General features: G+C 51.9%; 11 protein-coding genes across 11 annotated transcripts; 4 read left to right on the top strand and 7 right to left on the bottom strand.

Moving 5' to 3' along the window:
* Positions 1 to 303: 303 nt before the first annotated feature.
* N7510_000285 (mannosyltransferase complex subunit MNN9) lies at positions 304 to 1488 on the bottom strand (the record flags this gene model as incomplete). Its single annotated transcript, XM_056972215.1, has 1 exon — positions 304 to 1488. One exon carries the CDS (start codon positions 1486 to 1488, stop codon positions 304 to 306), a length of 1185 nt encoding a protein of 394 aa, XP_056837332.1.
* Positions 1489 to 2107: 619 nt separating this feature from the next.
* N7510_000284 (uncharacterized protein) lies at positions 2108 to 3398 on the bottom strand (the record flags this gene model as incomplete). The annotated part of the gene is made up of 5 exons (XM_056972214.1): positions 2108 to 2527; positions 2581 to 2854; positions 2920 to 3075; positions 3123 to 3132; positions 3212 to 3398. 5 exons carry the CDS (start codon positions 3396 to 3398, stop codon positions 2108 to 2110), a joined length of 1047 nt encoding a protein of 348 aa, XP_056837331.1.
* A 556-nt stretch (positions 3399 to 3954) lies between these two features.
* Positions 3955 to 5049, bottom strand: N7510_000283 (uncharacterized protein; the record flags this gene model as incomplete). Its single annotated transcript, XM_056972213.1, has 1 exon — positions 3955 to 5049. One exon carries the CDS (start codon positions 5047 to 5049, stop codon positions 3955 to 3957), a length of 1095 nt encoding a protein of 364 aa, XP_056837330.1.
* Positions 5050 to 5278: 229 nt separating this feature from the next.
* N7510_000282 (uncharacterized protein) lies at positions 5279 to 5524 on the top strand (the record flags this gene model as incomplete). Its single annotated transcript, XM_056972212.1, has 1 exon — positions 5279 to 5524. One exon carries the CDS (start codon positions 5279 to 5281, stop codon positions 5522 to 5524), a length of 246 nt encoding a protein of 81 aa, XP_056837329.1.
* Positions 5525 to 5975: 451 nt separating this feature from the next.
* On the bottom strand, positions 5976 to 6998 carry N7510_000281 (aldo/keto reductase; the record flags this gene model as incomplete). The annotated part of the gene is made up of 1 exon (XM_056972211.1): positions 5976 to 6998. The coding sequence occupies one exon, from the start codon at positions 6996 to 6998 to the stop codon at positions 5976 to 5978; it is 1023 nt and encodes a 340-aa protein (XP_056837328.1).
* A 762-nt stretch (positions 6999 to 7760) lies between these two features.
* On the top strand, positions 7761 to 8089 carry N7510_000280 (CVNH domain-containing protein; the record flags this gene model as incomplete). The annotated part of the gene is made up of 2 exons (XM_056972210.1): positions 7761 to 7893; positions 7956 to 8089. Coding segments are annotated over 2 exons (267 nt in total), but the record flags the coding sequence as incomplete, so codon positions are not given.
* Positions 8090 to 9479: 1390 nt separating this feature from the next.
* N7510_000279 (uncharacterized protein) lies at positions 9480 to 11401 on the top strand (the record flags this gene model as incomplete). The annotated part of the gene is made up of 5 exons (XM_056972209.1): positions 9480 to 9971; positions 10019 to 10143; positions 10199 to 10324; positions 10377 to 10460; positions 10510 to 11401. The coding sequence occupies 5 exons, from the start codon at positions 9480 to 9482 to the stop codon at positions 11399 to 11401; spliced, it is 1719 nt and encodes a 572-aa protein (XP_056837326.1).
* A 1104-nt stretch (positions 11402 to 12505) lies between these two features.
* On the top strand, positions 12506 to 14104 carry N7510_000278 (glycosyl hydrolase family 79 C-terminal domain-containing protein; the record flags this gene model as incomplete). Its single annotated transcript, XM_056972208.1, has 2 exons — positions 12506 to 13167; positions 13225 to 14104. 2 exons carry the CDS (start codon positions 12506 to 12508, stop codon positions 14102 to 14104), a joined length of 1542 nt encoding a protein of 513 aa, XP_056837325.1.
* A 448-nt stretch (positions 14105 to 14552) lies between these two features.
* N7510_000277 (uncharacterized protein) lies at positions 14553 to 14861 on the bottom strand (the record flags this gene model as incomplete). Its single annotated transcript, XM_056972207.1, has 1 exon — positions 14553 to 14861. The coding sequence occupies one exon, from the start codon at positions 14859 to 14861 to the stop codon at positions 14553 to 14555; it is 309 nt and encodes a 102-aa protein (XP_056837324.1).
* A 65-nt stretch (positions 14862 to 14926) lies between these two features.
* N7510_000276 (uncharacterized protein) lies at positions 14927 to 15610 on the bottom strand (the record flags this gene model as incomplete). Its single annotated transcript, XM_056972206.1, has 1 exon — positions 14927 to 15610. The coding sequence occupies one exon, from the start codon at positions 15608 to 15610 to the stop codon at positions 14927 to 14929; it is 684 nt and encodes a 227-aa protein (XP_056837323.1).
* A 599-nt stretch (positions 15611 to 16209) lies between these two features.
* N7510_000275 (ATPase P-type K/Mg/Cd/Cu/Zn/Na/Ca/Na/H-transporter) lies at positions 16210 to 17300 on the bottom strand (the record flags this gene model as incomplete). The annotated part of the gene is made up of 3 exons (XM_056972205.1): positions 16210 to 16449; positions 16559 to 16789; positions 16857 to 17300. 3 exons carry the CDS (start codon positions 17298 to 17300, stop codon positions 16210 to 16212), a joined length of 915 nt encoding a protein of 304 aa, XP_056837322.1.
* Positions 17301 to 18333: the final 1033 nt, after the last annotated feature.

Raw genomic sequence — 18333 nt, 5'->3', positions numbered from 1 at the left:
CTAAATTAATAGCTCCTTTCTGCTTAGTACCCCGTGAGACCGCGTAAGAACCAACTCTTGATTGTACACACAAAAACAGAATCACTCAAATAGAGATGTAGGTAATGAAGCCCTTTTGTCTGATCCGATCTAAAAAGAAGAACAGAAATAGTAGGCGAACAGCCCCCAACCCGCAAACACCGATGACATGGAAAAAAAGATGGCTTCGACTTGATTGAACTGGTAGCAGACGCACAGCGCGCAATATGCAAACTCCTTATTGTTTCGACACCATAACTTGACTCCTGGTGGGCCTGTTACTCGTTATAATGGTACACCTGAGCCGGGAGTTAGCAAAAAGAAAGTAAGAGAATCAATGGAATAGGTGTTGCAAGCACTCACGAAATAATCAGGCAACCCAAAAACACCATACCCCAACCTCTTAACCATCTTCGCGAACCCCTCCGTCTCAACCAGATGATAGAACGGGAACGCAGGGAACATGGCCCCATCGCGGTGTACTTCAGCCTTAACCATCAACGCCGTGCCACCAACGCCATCTAGCGGAAGGACGCGGCGCGGATCGAGGTTCTCGGGGTTGGTGAGGTAGGCCATCAGCGCGCGATAGGTGGCGAGCTCGGCATATCCCTCCAGCAGGATCTCATCGGGGCCCATAGATTCTGCGAGTTGCTGTGCGACCGGACTATCAATCCACGAGTTGAAGTCGTACGGCCGGATCGCCCAGCGCTTGGCGTGCGTGTCGTAGTAACGCTGCATGCAATTGGGGACGATCACGGGGCAGTCGTGGCTCGTTAGGTCTTGGATGAGAGTCGGTGGTGTCTCCACGATATCTGCGTCCAGCCAGAGCACCCACTCCGTGGACGGGCCAAGGGTCGTGAAGACGAGGCTGTTGCGTGCACGGGACATGGACTCGCGGCGGACTTTCTGGCTGCCCAGCTGGTGGCGGACTTGTTCGTCCTGCGACGTGAGCGGCGGCTCGAAGTCCTGCCGCAGGATACTGATGCTAGCGAAGCGGGCATCTATCGGCCCATTCTGAGTCTGCGCAATGGCCTTCTCCAGCGCTGCGACTGCGGCATTGCCGTCTTTCGTATTAGGGACGATGAACCCCAGCGAGATCAACTCGTGCGGGTAGTTCAGTTTCACAAGGTTATCCCAGTAACCACGGAAGAAGCGCGTGAGGGGCGTGAGGATGAGGATGCGCTCGTTCTTGGCGAGGGCGTCGGCTGTGCTGGTGAGGGTGTTGAGGTTGTAGTGCACCACGGGCGGTGCGGCCTGCACGCCATCGCTGCGGAATTGTTGGGATTTGAAGAATGGTTTCGTCGGCGGGGAGAGAGGGTGCTCGGCAGCGTCTTGTTGGCGCTGGCGCGAGGAGACCGCGGAGGAGGGACTGGAGGGTGAGAGTAGGAAGCAGATGAACCCGAATGCTAGGAGCGCCGCCAGGATCAGGCTGATGGGACTCGCTCGTCGCATCGAGCGTGCGACGGCCATGGCCGTTCGGGGTCCGGGGGAGGAGACGCAGAGTGTGTGTGAAGCTGTGTGTGGTCGATGATGGATGGATTGATCGAATGAATGTATCTGAAACGGTGATCTAATGCGCTGCCTGAGGCATATCTGTCGCTCGTTCTTCAGCCCGAACCGACGAACTATGTACTATGAGGCGTACATGATGAGAAAATGTTGTACACAGTCGCTGAGGGCAAAGAACAAAGAGTCAGGATTTAATCAGGGCAGGAATTATGTTGCTCTCCTGGCCGGAAAAAGGGAGTCCAGCCCCTACGTTACTCTGACTTGCTGCTCAACGGCGGTCTCGATCCCGATGACGATCGTAATGACCCGCCCAAGTTGCACAGCGAATAACTTGTTATCGCGGGATTCCTAGAATAGCGGGCCGGGAGGGAGGTGTCTCATCGCCGGATGCAGCCAGTACAACGTACAACATTCCTCGGCGCGGACTCCGCCGGTGAGTTGCCTCACGCACCAGCCAGGGGCAATCCCCGGTCCAGGTCAGGGGTATGTATGGATTCATGGTGGATTTCTATTCAGTGGTATCCTTGGAGGTCATTGTATATACAGTGTGATATAGTCAAGTCCATGTAGGGGTATTCATTCATGTCTGCCAGCGCATCACGCCCTCGAACGCAACCAGCGCCATCGCATTCGCCGGGAACGCTCTTAGGAAGCACGGTACAAAGCCCCGCCAGTACCCTCTCCACCCGCGCTCTCGCCAGACCGCCGCGGCAGCATCCTTCCAGCTACGGAACTGGCGCTGGCCGTCATTGAGCGCTCCGCCCATGGGATCGGTCATTATACGCTGCTTGACCACGTCGGACGGGTAGGAGGTGAGCCAGAAGAGCTGGGCGGAGATGCCACCGGCCCAAAAATTGATTGATGGCGTGGAGAGAGAGGTCGAGCGCTGCATATAGCGCGTTATCACGTCGTAGGAGCCCCACCAGACGAAGAAGAAGGAGCGGAAGAAGATCGTCGCGAAGAGGCCACGGTAGAGGCCGTGGATGCCATGGGTGTGGACCTAGGAGGTGTTAGTTAGGGTGGTGCAAAATATAATGACTCGAAGGAACTTACTATCTTGCGCAAACAATCAATCGGACCACTGTACATTCGCTTCGACTTATCCGCCGCATACTGCACCTGCAGCCGGGCCTTGATATGCTCGACCGGTGCCGCAATAAAGCTAACCGTCGTACCGGCCATGATCCCGGCTATACCATGCCCGAAGCTCGGAAGCACACTGAGGTCTGGCTGGCTGCGCGAGAAGGGGACCCATGGGCGAATATGAGGTTTGGAGAAGACGTTCTCTAGGAGTAGTCGGCGGTAGAGCGTCAATGAGCCGAGCATACTGTAGCGAATGCCCAGTCAGCCAGGAATTATTGATTGTGCTTGAGCATCTCCGATGTCACTCACACAGAGTCCATGACCATCCATCCGACCAGCGGAGGGGTCGCGCCCTTGTATAAACCCCGCACACCTTCTTTGCGGACTGTCTGCAGGGTGCAATCCAGCGGTCCGCGGAAGTGGCCGTCTTTACTTGTTTGGAGGCGGACTTTGACGGTATCGAATCTGCGATTATTAGAGAAGTCCGAGTATCGCGACGGAGATGCACATACGGATGACCAACTGGATAGAGACAGAGGGTTAATTAGCCTATCGCTTATAGACAAGACAAGACAAGCAGTGGCAGAAATCGAAAACATACCGCTCAGCTTCGCAATCCCCGAAAACACACCGGCCACAAACCCGTGATAATTCTTCTTTGCTGCTGGCGCGGGAGCAATACTCCCCCCTCCCGCCGCATCCTTCCTCGGTCTTTGGTCTGCCATGTCGGTCGTTACACCTGTCATTGTAGGTGTAGCAGCAGACACAGGCGCCGGCGCCGATGACATGCTCGGGTGCAGCGATCAATGCGTGACGCCAGGTACTTTTGAGGTGTGGAGGACGCGCCGGTGATCGGAGTGGCGACGGATGGCCGATAAGGGACAAAGGGGGAGTCGGAACAGCACTTGCTGGAAATTGGAGCGGAGGGACTTATTACTGAGGAGATAGAATTAATGTACGAGAAGCAATTGAAGGAGAATCCAGAGAAAATGCGGGATTGTTAATTGATCAGCGCGGTTTGAAGGGCCCCGCTGTCTCGGGGAGGGATGGCATATCTCCGGTGATGATGCCTCAGGATGCACGGGATGAGTTGGACTATATGGGGTATAACTAGATACATGATCTCGTAATGCACAGGCGCAGATCTGGTGGTCGATGCAACAAACAATAAACAGAAACAAGACAAACCCCTAAGCCAGAGGAGACAGAGGCCCATTTTTCTACCCAGAGAAAAAAAGAAGAGAAAGGGACAGGAATGCGATCGGGGGGATGAGGTGCCAGGACGCACAAAAACAACCAAAGAAAAAAAACACCACGATGAATAATGCAGCTGAAAACAACGTATCATGGCCACCCCTTGGCAGATTTGCGATTCTTCTGACGAGCGCGCTCGTTCTCGCGAGCGATCAGCTTCTCCACCAGTTCGGGCGACGGGCCGGGCTGCTTGTTGCCCGACTCCCGGGAAGCTCGCTCAGCGGCTGCCATGGCTGAGCCACTACTGACAAAATACCCCTGGGCGTCTTCCAAGGCCAGCGGGGTAACGGGGCCAGGGCTGCGCAGCGGATCCAGGCGTGGGGCCGACGGACCGGGAGAGCCATTATCCATCCAGTCGCGAAACTGCCACATCATGTCGCGTGACCCGGTTGAGGTGCGATATGTGTGATGCTGGCGAGACGGTCGTGGGGACGATGGTTGGCCGGTGGCATTGTGTGACTTCGAGGGGGACTGGTAGACCGCCGGGTGGAAGCGAGGGAGGCTGCCAAGTGAGAAACCGGGCACCGATTTGCCTTGGTTTTGAGGGCGAGCGCGGGACGGCGGAGGGGATATCGAGCGGCGTGGTGACCGGGACATAGTGGTGGGCGAGACAAGCGACGAGTAGTGGAAGGGTGAGTGATCAGCGCGCATCCTTGACGGCTTGTGGGTGCGCGAGGAGTGTCGGCCACGACGGCCGGAGGGGAGAGAAGAGTGTGCTCGCTGGGATCGAGCCGATAGTGATGAGAGCTCCCACTCGCGCAGGTAGGCGTCCGTCTCGAATCGGCCAGTCAGTGGAGTCACGGGGAGATCGTCGTAGATGGGCGGTGGCCGTCTCGGTCGGGGGATCGGGATGGGGCGGGTGGTGGACGGAGAAAGACGAGTCTCGAAGTGATTCGAGCGAGAGCAAGAGCGCGAGGGCGGGTTCGAAGGGGATTGTGTGGCGGTCAAATCACGCAGGGACGACAGAACAATAGGAGTGGGGTAGCCGTGTTTGATGATCAGCCGTTCCAGGTCGTTGCGACCGGGGGGAGGGTAGTCGGAGGAAGCGAGGCCTGTAAACCGTGAGCCGCTGGATTGAGTGAAATCGGGAAAGGACTGACTGGAGAGTGAGGACGGGTAGAAGGAGGTGGAAGAGGAAGAGGAGGAAGAGGAAGAGGGTTGGACGGGTTTCTTGCGCATTCCCATCTAGAACCAGTTAGGGCGGGCCCACCGGCACCATGGCGTCATGCGAGGCACATACCGTCGGTTGAGCACCCCTGGCGGAATGAGCGATTCTCTGCGACGTCGTCCAACTGAATACAGGACGGTCCGCAACAGTGGTGTGTGAGGCCCAGCTCGGGCTCCGGACCTATTTATTTACTTGTCGCGCTCTCCCTGCCAGGCACCTGTGAAACCATCACCCTCCCTCTCCCCCATGCGCATCCCTCCTGACCCTCAATCGAGCGATTTGCAAGGCACCCGAACATCCCTAACTGCTGACGAGTTCCTCGTCGTCGCCCGATCCGGGGCTAGCGGGCGCGGGCTGAGCGGGTTGATCATGCGAGTGGCCGTCTCTAGGTCATTTCTGATTCGCACGCTGACGTCGTGGCGCCCTCGCGATGTCTCGCATATCACCCGACTCCTATCAGCGCCCGAGGAGGGAGGGAACCGCCGATGGTGAGTGGTGGACGAGCTCATCTGCACCAGACAGCCATGAGGTAGTTCGGTCGATCCACTGCAGGAATAGAGTAGCAGCACTGAGTGATGACTACGGAGGTAGACCCGATCCAGCCATACCCACCATCTTTTTCACGAGTGCCTGGGTAACGGGGAGGCTCAGCATCGGGGGGAGTAACTCTGCCGCCCTACCCGACGCGATCCCCATAGGACAGGGATCTACTCCATTCCGGCACCAGATCCGTTCGTTGCAGGGCCAGTCATCTTCCGACGTAAAATACAGGATAAATGGATCTCTCGGTCAGCCAAGCAGCATCACGTGGAGTCTATACTACAAATGGCTGCTAGTGAGTATCGCAGACAGAAGATGCAGACATGAAACCAAGGGATAGAATGGTTTAGCGTCGGCGATAGGTAGGCAATGTAACACTTTTCAACTCTGCTTCAGTAGTTCCTCATTTATGTCCCACCACCTGCTTCGGCTGATACAGCTCCTCAATACTCTTGATCTCCTCCTCACTCAACTCAAACTCAGTAGCCTTGATCGCCTCATCAACGCGCTCCTTCTTCCCCAGCCCCAGAATCGGCGCCGTAATAAACGGCTTCGACAAACACCACGCAATAGCCACAATCGCCATGCTCACTCCGCGCCGAGACGCAATCTCCTCGATCTTCTCGTTGATCCTCTTATCCGCCTCGCTAAACGGCCTCTCGCTCCATCCGCTGCCGCGAGTGGTATCCGCCCACGTCTTCCACGGCCGGCCCAGAAACCCCGCGGCGAGCGGGCTCCAGGGCACACCACCCATGCCGAACTTCAGGCACGCGGGGAACATCTCCCGCTCTTCTTCGCGGTAGATGGGATTATACATATTCTGCATGGAGATGAATTCCGTCCACCCATTCATGCGCGCCGTGTACTGCATCTCCAAAAGCTGGTGCGCCCACATCGAGCTCGCGCCGATGTAGCGCACTTTCCCAGACTTGACGACATCATGCAGCGCCTCCATCGTCTCCTTGATCGGCGTGTTAGGATCGAACCGGTGGATCTGGAGCAGGTCGATATATCTCAGGTCCAGGCGGCGCAGACTCGCATCCACGCTGTCGAAGATGTGTTTCCGGCTCAGGCCGTACTGGTTCAGGTAGCCGCCGTTGTCGCGCTGGTCGTTCGCCCAGCCAATGGGTTTCTCGCCGTTGCGCCCGACGGGGAAGTTGACTTTGGTGGCGACGACGATGCTTTCGCGGATCCAGCCGTATTTCTTGATGGCTTTGCCGAGGATCTCTTCCGAGGACCCAGCTGAGTATACGTTTGCCGTGTCGAAGAAATTGAGACCCGAGCGGTAGCAGTGGTCCAGCACGGGGAGAGCTTCGTCTTCCTGGAGAGACCATTCGTTGGGCGCTCGGTGGGCTCCGAAGCTCATGCAGCCTACGCCGATGGGCGCGATGCGCAGGCCGCTAGTACCGAGTTGCACGTACTTCATGGTCGGAGTTAGTTGTGGATGATGGGTCTGCCAGAGGGGGTGGAATGTGATATATGTATGTTTGAATTATTAATCTTCGACGCCAAACTCCGACCTATATCCGTTCGGCTTGAAGGTCAATCTTGCTGATCAATCAATAAAGACACTGGTGGGGGTATCCACCACCTTGTTGATCCAGGAACAACCGGTGATTTGGGAAATGGAACAAGAATCCGCGTGGTTTGGGCGATCGCCCCATGATTTGTGAGAATGCAGCCAGATGAGCTTGATTTCTTGCAAGACCCTTTCGAGATGTCCCGCGCCGAGTCTGTGCGCCTCGAGTGACGTAGGGTGTTGACTTGACCCACGTCGGGCAAGTGGGATGGTCTACAAATTCCGAGAGAGCAGCAGGCTGAAAAAATGGTACAGAATGTGTGTTCAAAAATAAACATCGTGACCATGGGTCTGGAGTTAGTATACCGTCATGCCCTCCTGGTAGAATGGAAATGGAATATATATTTTAACGCCAGTATCTCAACATCTCCAGGTAAAAGCACAGAATTTAAATTCTTTCATCCTGCGTTTAACACCATACTCAGCGATTGCGTTTTATTGAAATTACAGAGATGAAGCAGAAAACACACTTCTCTCAATACTCGTCGACGGCATGATGAGGACGAGATGACGTACTCCGCCTAGAACTAGTAGGAAGAAGAGCGCACGATCAGGATACCCTCTGCGTTTCTCATTCTTCCGTTCTCGAGTTGTACATTTACTATCCCAATGAGTTTCCACACCTCCTCAGTAAACATCACCCTCCGCAACCGCCACACCCTAAGCTGCCGCTGCGAGCGACCTGACGGATCCTGGTCCTACTCACGACTAGACCTGAACGAATGCCTAGGGAACAACAACGGTGCGCACTAACTGCTGCCTCTACCATTACCAAGCTTCAGGCTAATAATATTAATACTGTAGGAGAGTTCGTCTGGGGCGGCCACAACTTCGCGCACAGCGCATCGCAGATCCACCTCTCACTTGAGGGAAAAGACGGTACGCCGTGGCTGCATGCACAACTGGATGATCGACATGGGAGTACACAGTCGGCTTCTGTATGTTGGTGGGCCCCTTCTTGGCGAACCGTTAATGGAAGCTTACTCGAGGTTTATCTAGGTCGATTTGTCTGGATGTATTCATAACGATGCGGGGGCGTTGGGGTTTATGGCTTGCTGACGCAGGGGAGGACCTTGTGGGATAGGGGAGGACCTTGTGGGGTTCTAGGGCTGGATGGATAGGATTGGTACTTACTATGGTTATATCAAGCAGATGACTTATAACTTGGCTCAATTTACACTTATACCGCGGGTCATTCGGTTAGAGTGGAGATCGACCGGCGCTGGGAGCGAATGAATATTGAAACAGAGAAGAGCCACGCAAACGGAGCATGATTCCCTACCAAGGTTAGCCTCTCCCACGCAACAGCATTCTATTGTACGTAAAATGAGTGTGGGTGAAGGCCGCGTAATGGAGAAGATGGAATTTTTGACAATCAGCGTATCAAAAAGCTTTGGACATTATTGCTTGATGTGAATAATGAGGATCATGAGTGGGTCAGAGAGAAGATTGTAGAGCTGAGTCGAGATTTGAAGGCGGATGTCTCAGAGACGCTTGGGAGAAGGGTGATGCAGTTGATATTGGGCGTTGATTAAGTTTGTTTCACCTCAGCCCATACTCAGCCCATAAAGGCCGATCGTGGCGTCGGGTGGGGCGCTCAGCCGGCGCGCTCAGCCGGCGGGAATGGTTCCCGACCCCGGAATCTCTTCCCGACACAGAGGCCTGTCCTGTTCAGTATTTCCTTCTACAGCAGTTTGTGCTTTAAAGATCAGTCTACTCTCCGATGAAATTAAACCTTCCGCCGAGCATTTATATCTGGGAGGGAAATAGTGGTATAGTGACGACTATCTGTGATGAGGCAATGGAGCTTTCCGGGGTGAGATTTGCTTCGGCTGACCCAAGTCCCGCTTAAACGGGTATTCCCCGAACTGTTCCAGCATTTACCGCACACGGCTTAGTGTAGGAGATGCTGCTGATTATTAGGTTTCCCATGTAACCTAAAAAATAGGGGCATGTAGACAGATCCCAAATTCAAACCGCTCATACTCTGTACTGTGGCAATTGGTGTCTGCTAGATACTACTAGATACCAATTCCTCCATCTCGACAATTAGCTCCGCTTGAAGCTACTTACCAAAAGACATACCCCCGAGCTTTTGGGGGCGCGTAGATCAGTCTGGTTGAACCGATTCTTGAACCAGGGTCGGGAGTGCGGACCCACGTTCAGCGCCTCTCAAATACGATTCGGTCCGCCGCTTGCCACAGACGGCGTATGCCCTTCGATCTGGGTCGGCCCACAAGAGCTACGGAGGGGCTGCAATATCTGACAAGCGCCTTTAACTTCTAACGTTCTCCTCACATCTCTCCTTCAGCAGTCAAGGCAGTCACCATGGGGTCAGAGCAGGGAGTCAATGCTGACTCCACGCCGGAGCTCAGATTCACCCCACTGGGAATCTGGTGGACATGCTGGGCATGCGTATGGACTGTCCCCATCGCGATAGGCATTGCATATCTCATCGCTCATCGCAACACACCTCCCCTGCGGGTCCGAGGCCTTGGGTTGTCACTCTCTGCCATCGTGCTTCTTCACTTTTATTGGATGTCTGTTCAATTCCACTCGACGTTTGATGCCGTGGAACCCCAAGTTTCCGAGTACTGGATCATGGGCACCTGGCTGCCTTGTGGTATTGCCCTGTTCCACGCTTCCAACAGTCGTTTCCTCCACGTTGCCATGCTGCAAAAGAAATATGCCCAGCCTGGCAACCGTCTTATTGATTACCCTTTCACCTCGAGGAGCAAGAGCGGCTTAATCAACCGCTTTCGCCGTCTCAGCTATACGTCCAAGGTCCTCATCGTTGTTGGTATATCAATGTTCATTCAGGTATGATGACAACTCCTACTCTAATCCATTTCTAACCGATCGTGCAGGTGTTTCTTACTGCCTTGATGTTCATCATTTCGCGCAAGTGGCATAGCTCCTGGGGCATTCCTGGCACCGAGGTTCACGGTACCGCTAAGGAACAGAAGATAGAGAAGGGTAGAGGCTGGGAATGGTAACAACAGCACGATACGCAGCACTAATTCGATGATATCTAACAAATGTTTTAGGTGGCCGGGTGTATTTTGGCTGTTTTTCTGGTCCTGGATTATTGCTCCCATAGTTCTTTGGAAGTCTCGCAACATCCACGATACGCAGGGCTGGAGGATTCAGACAATTGGCTGCGCTCTCGCTAAGTTAGTATGCCATGGCAACTGAAGAAGTTTTTCCCTCTAATGTCTCGCACAGCCTGCCCGCTACCCCTTTGTGGCTCATCGCTCTCTATGTTCCTGCTATGGCGCCCGTCAATAAGTACTGGTTACCTGCGCAGTGGTATGCGTCCCTATATCAGTTTTTTTACACCGACCTGACGCAGTTACAGGATCTGCCTTTCTATCCAATTTATGGAAGTCTTCACCGTCTTCCTTCCCTGCTGGGAGGTTATGCGCCACCAGTCTCTCCGCCGAGCGACGCTCGACGGACTCGTGCAGCGGAAGTCAAAAAACAAGACCTCTAATTCTGGATCCAGCTCTTTCGTCTCCGTCTCTACCATGGCCAAGAACATGATCTTTGGCTTGAAGTCAAGGAAGGGCTCCGTCACGAGTAAAACCAGCTTTGATGAGAGTATCCTGGCTATGAGCGATCTTGAATGCTTCCTTGAGCACAATCCTGCTCCTCTTCAGGAATTCGCTGCCCTCCGAGAATTCTCCGGTGAGAATATTGCCTTCATTACCGCCGTCGCCGAATGGAAGAGTTCGCTACCCCCGGCTGTCCGGGATGCCACGGCCGCCAGTGACTACAGCGTCAAGGAGCTTACCCGCGAGCATTTTAATCACGCCTTACACATCTATGCCGAGTTTGTCAGTATTCGTCACGCGACGTTTCCTATTAATATTACTTTTCAAGATCTCTCGAAGCTCGAAACGATCTTCGAGAGCCCCACTCGAACCCTATACGGCGACAAGTGCGAAGTTGATACTATCGCTCCTTTCGACACTCCCAATTTCTCCTTTGGGTCACTTTCGACCTATTCATCTTCGGAAGACACAGAAAAGACTCTCCATAGTTCGTTTTCTGATGATATCAAGAACCGAGCACAATACTGGGGCAAGGTTCCCGAGGAGTTCGATGCAACTGTCTTCGATGATGCCATCCAGAGCATCAAGTTCCTTGTCCTTACGAACACATGGCCCAAGTTTATCAGGACCTTCGATATCTCTACAAGCTGCTCCAAGACCCTGGAGGCTGGCATGCGGAATGAACATGAGCGATAGAGTTATCTACTGTTTAGCTGCAAAGGTGAAATACTCTATCTTCAGATGTCGAGAACCTGCCCTTGTCACTCAAGTAATATAGTCTATATACCCATGTCATATGCCGCATGGATTTTGCCATGATGGTTTTTCCTGTCTATAGACCCTCTATATTCATAGCGTACCGCAACTTTGAGGCTATTGTGGGCTTTGCTGATGCAGGCAGGGATTGGTTCTGGCTTCGGCCCAAACAAGTCCTCGCATACTCTCTGCATATGTCTCTTGCTTTTAAACAGTGTTAAATGTTCGTAGTGCGTGTACAAGGCCCAAGAGATGAAGAATTGGAGACGAAGGCTCAGAGGCTTGGAGGGTTGAACAGTTAAAACGTTGGAGCTCTGAACCAAGATCGAGGCGGCAGCTGGCGGTTTAATGACCATTGGCACCATTTGTCCCAGCGATAAACGAGCGCTGGCGGGATCGTGCCATTGTTGGAATCCTCATAAAATGGAGAGGAATGAAACTGGTTTAACGCGCAAGGTCGTAGAGGAGCTGCGTGCGTGAAGAGAGTGGACCGAACGCTGCCGACGCCTTTTTGGCCTCCAAGGACGCCGGAAACGGTCGCCTTAGCACAAATGCATTTTGCTACAAGGGAGGTACAATGGCAATGCATGCTGGTGAATTCGGCTACCTGCTGCGGTTGGCATCCGCCTCTCCCCTGAGGCGTGTATATCGCTGTACAAAAGCCGGCTCGGGAGACATAAACACCTGCATTGCTTATGTTTACTGATTATGCCTTCAGGTTACATTTGGTCGCTGGTCGGTTCCAATTTGGCTTTTCTTTCTATTTTAGAGCGAAATAAGTAGACTATGGACAGTACTCGGTAGGTGCAGTGGTGAGTCGTTGACGCAATAAATACCCGCGTCTGGCATATAATGGACCACCAGTCTGTTTGGTCTGGAATTTTGCAATATGGAACCAGCATTTGACTTCTATGGGAGTAGTGGACTTCTCAGCATTAAGTTTCAAGAAATTGCCACGGTCGGCTCTACGCAGTGCGCTCATAATTATTTGCGTATAATGCATTTGCTTTCCCGCTCGACTGCAGCAGACAAAGCCCAACAAAGATGGATCTACACCATCTATTTGCGCAATGTGTGCTGCTCGCTGCAATCACCTTGGTAAATGCACAGCTGCCGTTCGAAGCCCCTGACACCGCTGTTTTAGCTCCTGTTGATTTCCTTGGCTTTGGATTTGAAACGGCGTTCATGAACAACTTTGCCAACGATTTTAGCTACAACATGCTTAATTCGGTTGCCACACGACTTAACACACCACTAACAATTCGCATTGGTGGGACTAGCGGCGACCGTGTTCTCTTCGACCCAAGCCAGGGAGAAACGACTGTCTGCATCGCTGGTAATTGTCCAACTGGTTCCTCGGCAACATACATATTAGGGCCTACCTATTTCGACGGGTTTAAGGGCTTTCAAGGCTTTAACATCACTTTCCAGGCTCCACTAGGTCCTTTCCTCAATATATCTAACACTCTTATCTATGCCACTCAAGCTTATTGGAACATCGGCGAAGCTCGTCTAGCTGCGGTCGCTATTGGCAACGAGCCTGATTTTTATCCTAAACAATACGGGATCAGTTATACCCTCGACCAGTATGTCAACGATGTGAAAACAGTCATGAACTATATTTCGCAGACATTAGGGTTCTATACAACAGGCAATCATATGTATGAGGTACTTGATCTTTCAGCAGGAAGCCCTTCTTCTTATTTGTATGTAGTTCTCTTAAAAAGCCTTAACATGGAGATGAAGACTAATAGCCTTTTCAGAATCGACGCATTCCAAGACGGCCTCAATAGCTTTCAGAATGTCAAATTTGCCGCCCAACACTGGTATCAGCTACCGATTTACTGCACTACTCTAGATCAACAGCAGTTTTATCTTATGAACCATACTATTACCGCTTCATTGTTCGCTTCATGCAATTCGCAAATCGACTATTTGAATGCATACGAACCAGATGTCGAGTTTGTACTAAGCGAAACTGGCTCTGGGGAATGGAGCCCTATCGAAATCGAGGCCGGTTTTGGGGCGGCACTCTGGAGCATTGACTTCCGGCTATACAGTTTGACACAGGGCGTTGGTCGAGTCGATGCTACTCAACGCCCTGCAGCACTGCACAGCTACTGGGTCCCAGACAACTCTGCCGGGGATGCGAATCCTGGTCCGCAAGTACGCGCCCCCTGGTATGCCCTACCGTTTATCGCAGACTTCTTGGGACAAAATCCAGGCAAGGTAGCCGAAGTTGATCTAGGATCGGATACGCTTACTGCGTACGCGATTTATGATGCAAATACCAATGCTGTTTTTAAAGTCGCATTGCTTAACCTTCGCGTCTGGGTTATAGGTGAAAGCGTCAATAGCCGAGGATCAGAAAACATTTCTTTCCCAGTCCCTGTCAACACCTTCTCCTATACAGTGCAGCGCCTAGAGTCTGCAGCAGGAGCCCAGGCGATGGGATTTGACTACGCTGGACCCGAACAGAGTATTACCTGGGCCGGTGAGGAATGGAGCTACTCAATTGATCAAGGAAGAGGGCATACAGTGGAAGGCGTAGTGGCAGTGGAAACATATACTGTCACTGATGGGATTGTGGAGGTTGAAATTTTGGATAGTGAGGCTATTATAATTAATCTCGAAGGACTGTAGTGACACCGCATATCTTTTCGCGGTCTAAAATACCGCTGGGGTCGTACTTTCCCCGAGATACGATACGCTCTAACATATAATAGCTGAGGCAGCACAATATGGCACATATTTAAAATAGCAGACATCATTGATCCATAGTGCTGACAGTGCCGTGCCGTGGACCGAGCTGTGTCAGAGACGTCTTTTTGATCTTCAAAGATGCCAAAACGGCTGCTTTCGACAAATGCATTTTGGTATGAGATACAATAATAAAGACGCTGATATAGAACGACAAGACTAACGCTAGATGAAGATATTGAGTATGCCTGACACAGAAAATAAGTGGAAAATGTTCACAAGTAGCATAGTACAGGCCTTTCTGGACCTGTTCCATGTGAGTTAGTCTTCTATGAAATTCATCGACGGAAACGGTCAGGAGGGATATGAAAGAGCTCGAGCACATATGCAATTATGGGGTGAAGGCACAGTGGACACGCGAAGAGTAGATCAGGGACCCATCAGACGCGCAGTCGGTATTCCAAGAGGAGTCCCAGGTGCATGTGCCAATTTGTGCGCCGCCGTCAGCATTGAAGAGCTGGGCAAAAAGACCGCCGTCAGGGCAGGCGTCCGCGCTGTTGCACACCTGGCCACACCTGTTGCCATCGCCACCCATGTACACATTCAAGTTGGTCTGGCCCGGGACCTGGAAATTGGTATTGCACCAGTTGTATTCCTCCTCGCCGATGTTGTCGACATCATCGGAGAAAGGCGCTCCCATGGACACATCGTTGCAATCCAGCGCACTTCCGACCCAAAGGCCGCCCTACATGCAAGATTAGTATTTTACTGAGCTGAGCCGCTTGCAAGAACTGCAGAAATATCACTCACCTCGTTGTCATCACTGGGTTCGTCAACCGCTCCAGCTTCAAACTCCCCACTGAAACCGCCAATCCAGAAGTTGACCTGGCAAGTACTTGAAGTCGATTCTTCGGCATCTTGACAGAATTCAAGGCCTGGCGCGTAGTTCATGTATCCATAATCCAGGGCCTCGGGCCACTGAATGCGGGAGGTACCAGCATAAAACAGGCCGCAGGCCGCCGAAATATCCCATGAGCCAGTGCTAACAACGTCCGTGGGGATATTTGCAGATTTGTCATCTACGTTGCACACAAACGCAACGGCAGTGTTCTGGATTGTGTAGAAGGCTGTGCCAGGCCAAATCGTCGGATACGCAGCCGCTTGGTCGGCTAGTCCTGCGTTTGCAACATTTGTATCGCCGGCATTCATAGAGTTGTCGCACCCGCACCAGGTTTGGATAGAATCTCGCTTAGATTGGGAATATTGCCGCTTTGGCAGTGCCGGCAGGGAAGATGTGCTATTAAAAACGCTTGCTTCAATCAACTCATGGACTTCTTCGCCAGCCTCATTGTAGTAGGCTCGATAGGACCCATTTGGCAGGTCATCTGGGAAGGAGAATGAAGAGCCGATGGCGGCAAGGCCAAAAATAAGAAAAGACTTTGCAATCATTTGGGTGGTGTAGATAAAGGTCTTGAATAAAGAATTGATGGTCAAGTAGAGAAGTAGAGCGATCTGTCGAGAATAAGAATTAGAGGTGATGATGTAGACTTGTAGTTTATATACTTGCAAAGAGAGCTTCTTGTTATGGGGGCTCAGCGCCTGCGGCAAAACCTAATTAGCTTTTTTATAGCTTAGCGCTAGACGCCAATATACCAAGGCCCCAGTTTATTTAGCGCTCTAGGGAAGTGATTGGGTGCTTCATTTTGCGGCTGAGCCGCTAAAAGTATTTTTAGATAACACTTGGACCCTTCTGAACCCCTAAAACCGTATAGACCCCGCAAAGGAAATTGGAAATGTCGCTTCTGAAGATTGTATAGATCCTTCTCATGCTCCGCCTCCAACGTGGTCCCATTTCGTAACATTTTTCAGGGTCTACAGGACTCCCCGGTTTCGGAGAACCTTTCGTTAAACGACTTCGATGCAAATGGTAAAGTTACCCCAAAATCCATTTTCCGATGCTCGTTGAATTTCTAGAATCACCTGTGCCCTCACAATTCTGGAGTCTCTCTATCGCAATTTGTCAAACAAGCCTGAGATCGAATTTGACTTCAAGAGTGCTTTTCGGAAACTCGAGTGCTTGATGCGTTTTTATCTCGAGCAGCTATACGCGGTGATCGTCGTCGCACTCGGCGACCGCGAATATCCGTACCCTCTTCGATTTCGCGCTTTGGAATTGGGGCATTGGAGTTTTCGAACCGAATCGACCTTTTCAACCCAAATGTTTGCCGGAGTCCTAGATCATTGTAAAGCGCTTCTTCAATGATATTCGTCACGCTGTCTCCAACGGTCTGGCGAAGGAAGAGTTTAGGCTCTAGTTCCGAGCCATCGGGCTGCTGGCGAATGTTTCTCCTGTTTTTTTTTTTTTTTAATAATGTAGGATGAGAAGTGAACACTTACAACTTCCACATGAACGATATCACCGGGAACAACCTCCTCAACTCCAATTTCCATTCGTTTACCATTGCGAATCACGGTTGCCTTCAGTGCTAGTGTTTCCTTGAGGCTATCGACAATGTTGCCAGCATGGTATTCCTGGCAAAATCCAACTGCGGCATTCAGGAGGAGCAGACCGCAGATGATTCCGAAATCGATCCAGTCCTTCAGACCAGCAGCGAGCAGGGCTGCACCCTATAAATGCAAGAACTGGGTTAGTTTCATTACTCCAACCGTGCAATATCCATGGAAGCTGACCTACCTCCATGACAAATTGAACAGGGCCAACAAAGAAGCCCAAAAACTTGAGGACATGGTTTCTTTTCTCCTCCTTCAGACGGTTCAGGCCATACTTCTTTCGAACAAGGATGACCTCAGCGTTCGACAAGCCATGGGCAGGGTCGGTTTGAATCAGTTGAGGAGGGACAAGACGCTCTTCACCAGGGGCGACCGGGATAGTGAGCACCTCAGGATCTTTTACTTTGCCATCTTCGGCCTCCAGATCCTCGATAAGGACATTCAAACTCTCTTCGGTCTCTTCCTGGACGAGTTCGTGGGATTCCTTTCCCTCTGGGCCCAGGTTGTCAGTGGCCCCGTCATGTACAGCAACACGGATATCCTTATCCTCTTGAGCTAGAGAATGTTCAGGCTGGTGGCTATGGAGAGCCTGCGCCCGGGGGTCAAGGCGGCTAAAGTATTCAGCCATACCTGCCAGACCGAAAGCGGTTGCTGAACAAACGTGAATATGTGATCAGCACAACCCTTCTTGCTTGCGAACACAAAGAAGGATCAAAGTGAAACGCATCATTCCAGACATTCAACAAGGTGTGATGATGCTTGAGATGCAGAAGAGATACATTTGAAAGTGTTCGGGGTGGAAAGAACACAGCTCGGATGAAGCCTGATGGCCTCAACCGAGATACAGCTTGTTTTAGGGCCCACAACTTACCTGGACTGGAAGACGTATCTTTTTTCAGGATTGTGAAGGAGAAGGCTCAGCGAAATGATGACACGAGTGTGAGTTTGATGGGAACGGGGTTGTGAAGCAAAGTGAGGGTGAAGAGGGAAGAAAGTGGAAGAGGTGGATCGAAGCAAAGATGTGTTGGGGGATACCACACCAGCAGTTTCTGGCCGAACGTGACTTCCTCACTGGATTTCTCATCTTTGGAGCTGCCTCGGCCGAGAATTTCTCTTTGATATACTGGCAGATGATTTCTCCATTGTGATTTTACAGTCTTCCACCTGCCACACATTCTCTACCAGTCTTGTGGCAAGAAGATGGCCCAGGGCAGCATTCCAGCGCACCATGCAGCATTGGGGTGTGACCGCATCTACTGAGGTTGTCCAACTCTATGGCAAGCTTCCAAGGCAACTTCCTGAGCTGGTGTTTGACCTCTGCTGCCGAAAGACGGGAGCCACAGGAGCCGAAACCTGTCTGTCGAGTTCTTCAAGGAGTTGTTGCAGTGGGCAGCAGTTGCACTCATTACCACCCTTGTGGATAATGACTCCTGGAGTCTACAAGTCCTCTTCTTTTATATAATTAAAACGCTTGCATGCAGATGATATCGGAAATAGTTCGTCACTCGTTACTGCGTGGTCGAACACATACAGAACGGCGAGAAGCCTTTCCACTTCGTACAAAGAAATGAAAAATTAAAGTCAGTCCTCTCAGCAACCATTTACCTGGAGGATCTGGGGCAACCGTGATGGTCTCCAATTAGAGTAGCAGGCACGATGTA

The sequence above is a fragment of the Penicillium lagena genome (genome assembly GCF_028827675.1).
Source record: "Penicillium lagena strain IBT 129212 chromosome Unknown utg000001l_segment0_segment0, whole genome shotgun sequence".
NCBI lineage: Eukaryota > Fungi > Ascomycota > Eurotiomycetes > Eurotiales > Aspergillaceae > Penicillium > Penicillium lagena.
Note: the sequence above shows the minus strand (reverse complement) of the source record. Positions and strands in the feature narration are given on the sequence as shown.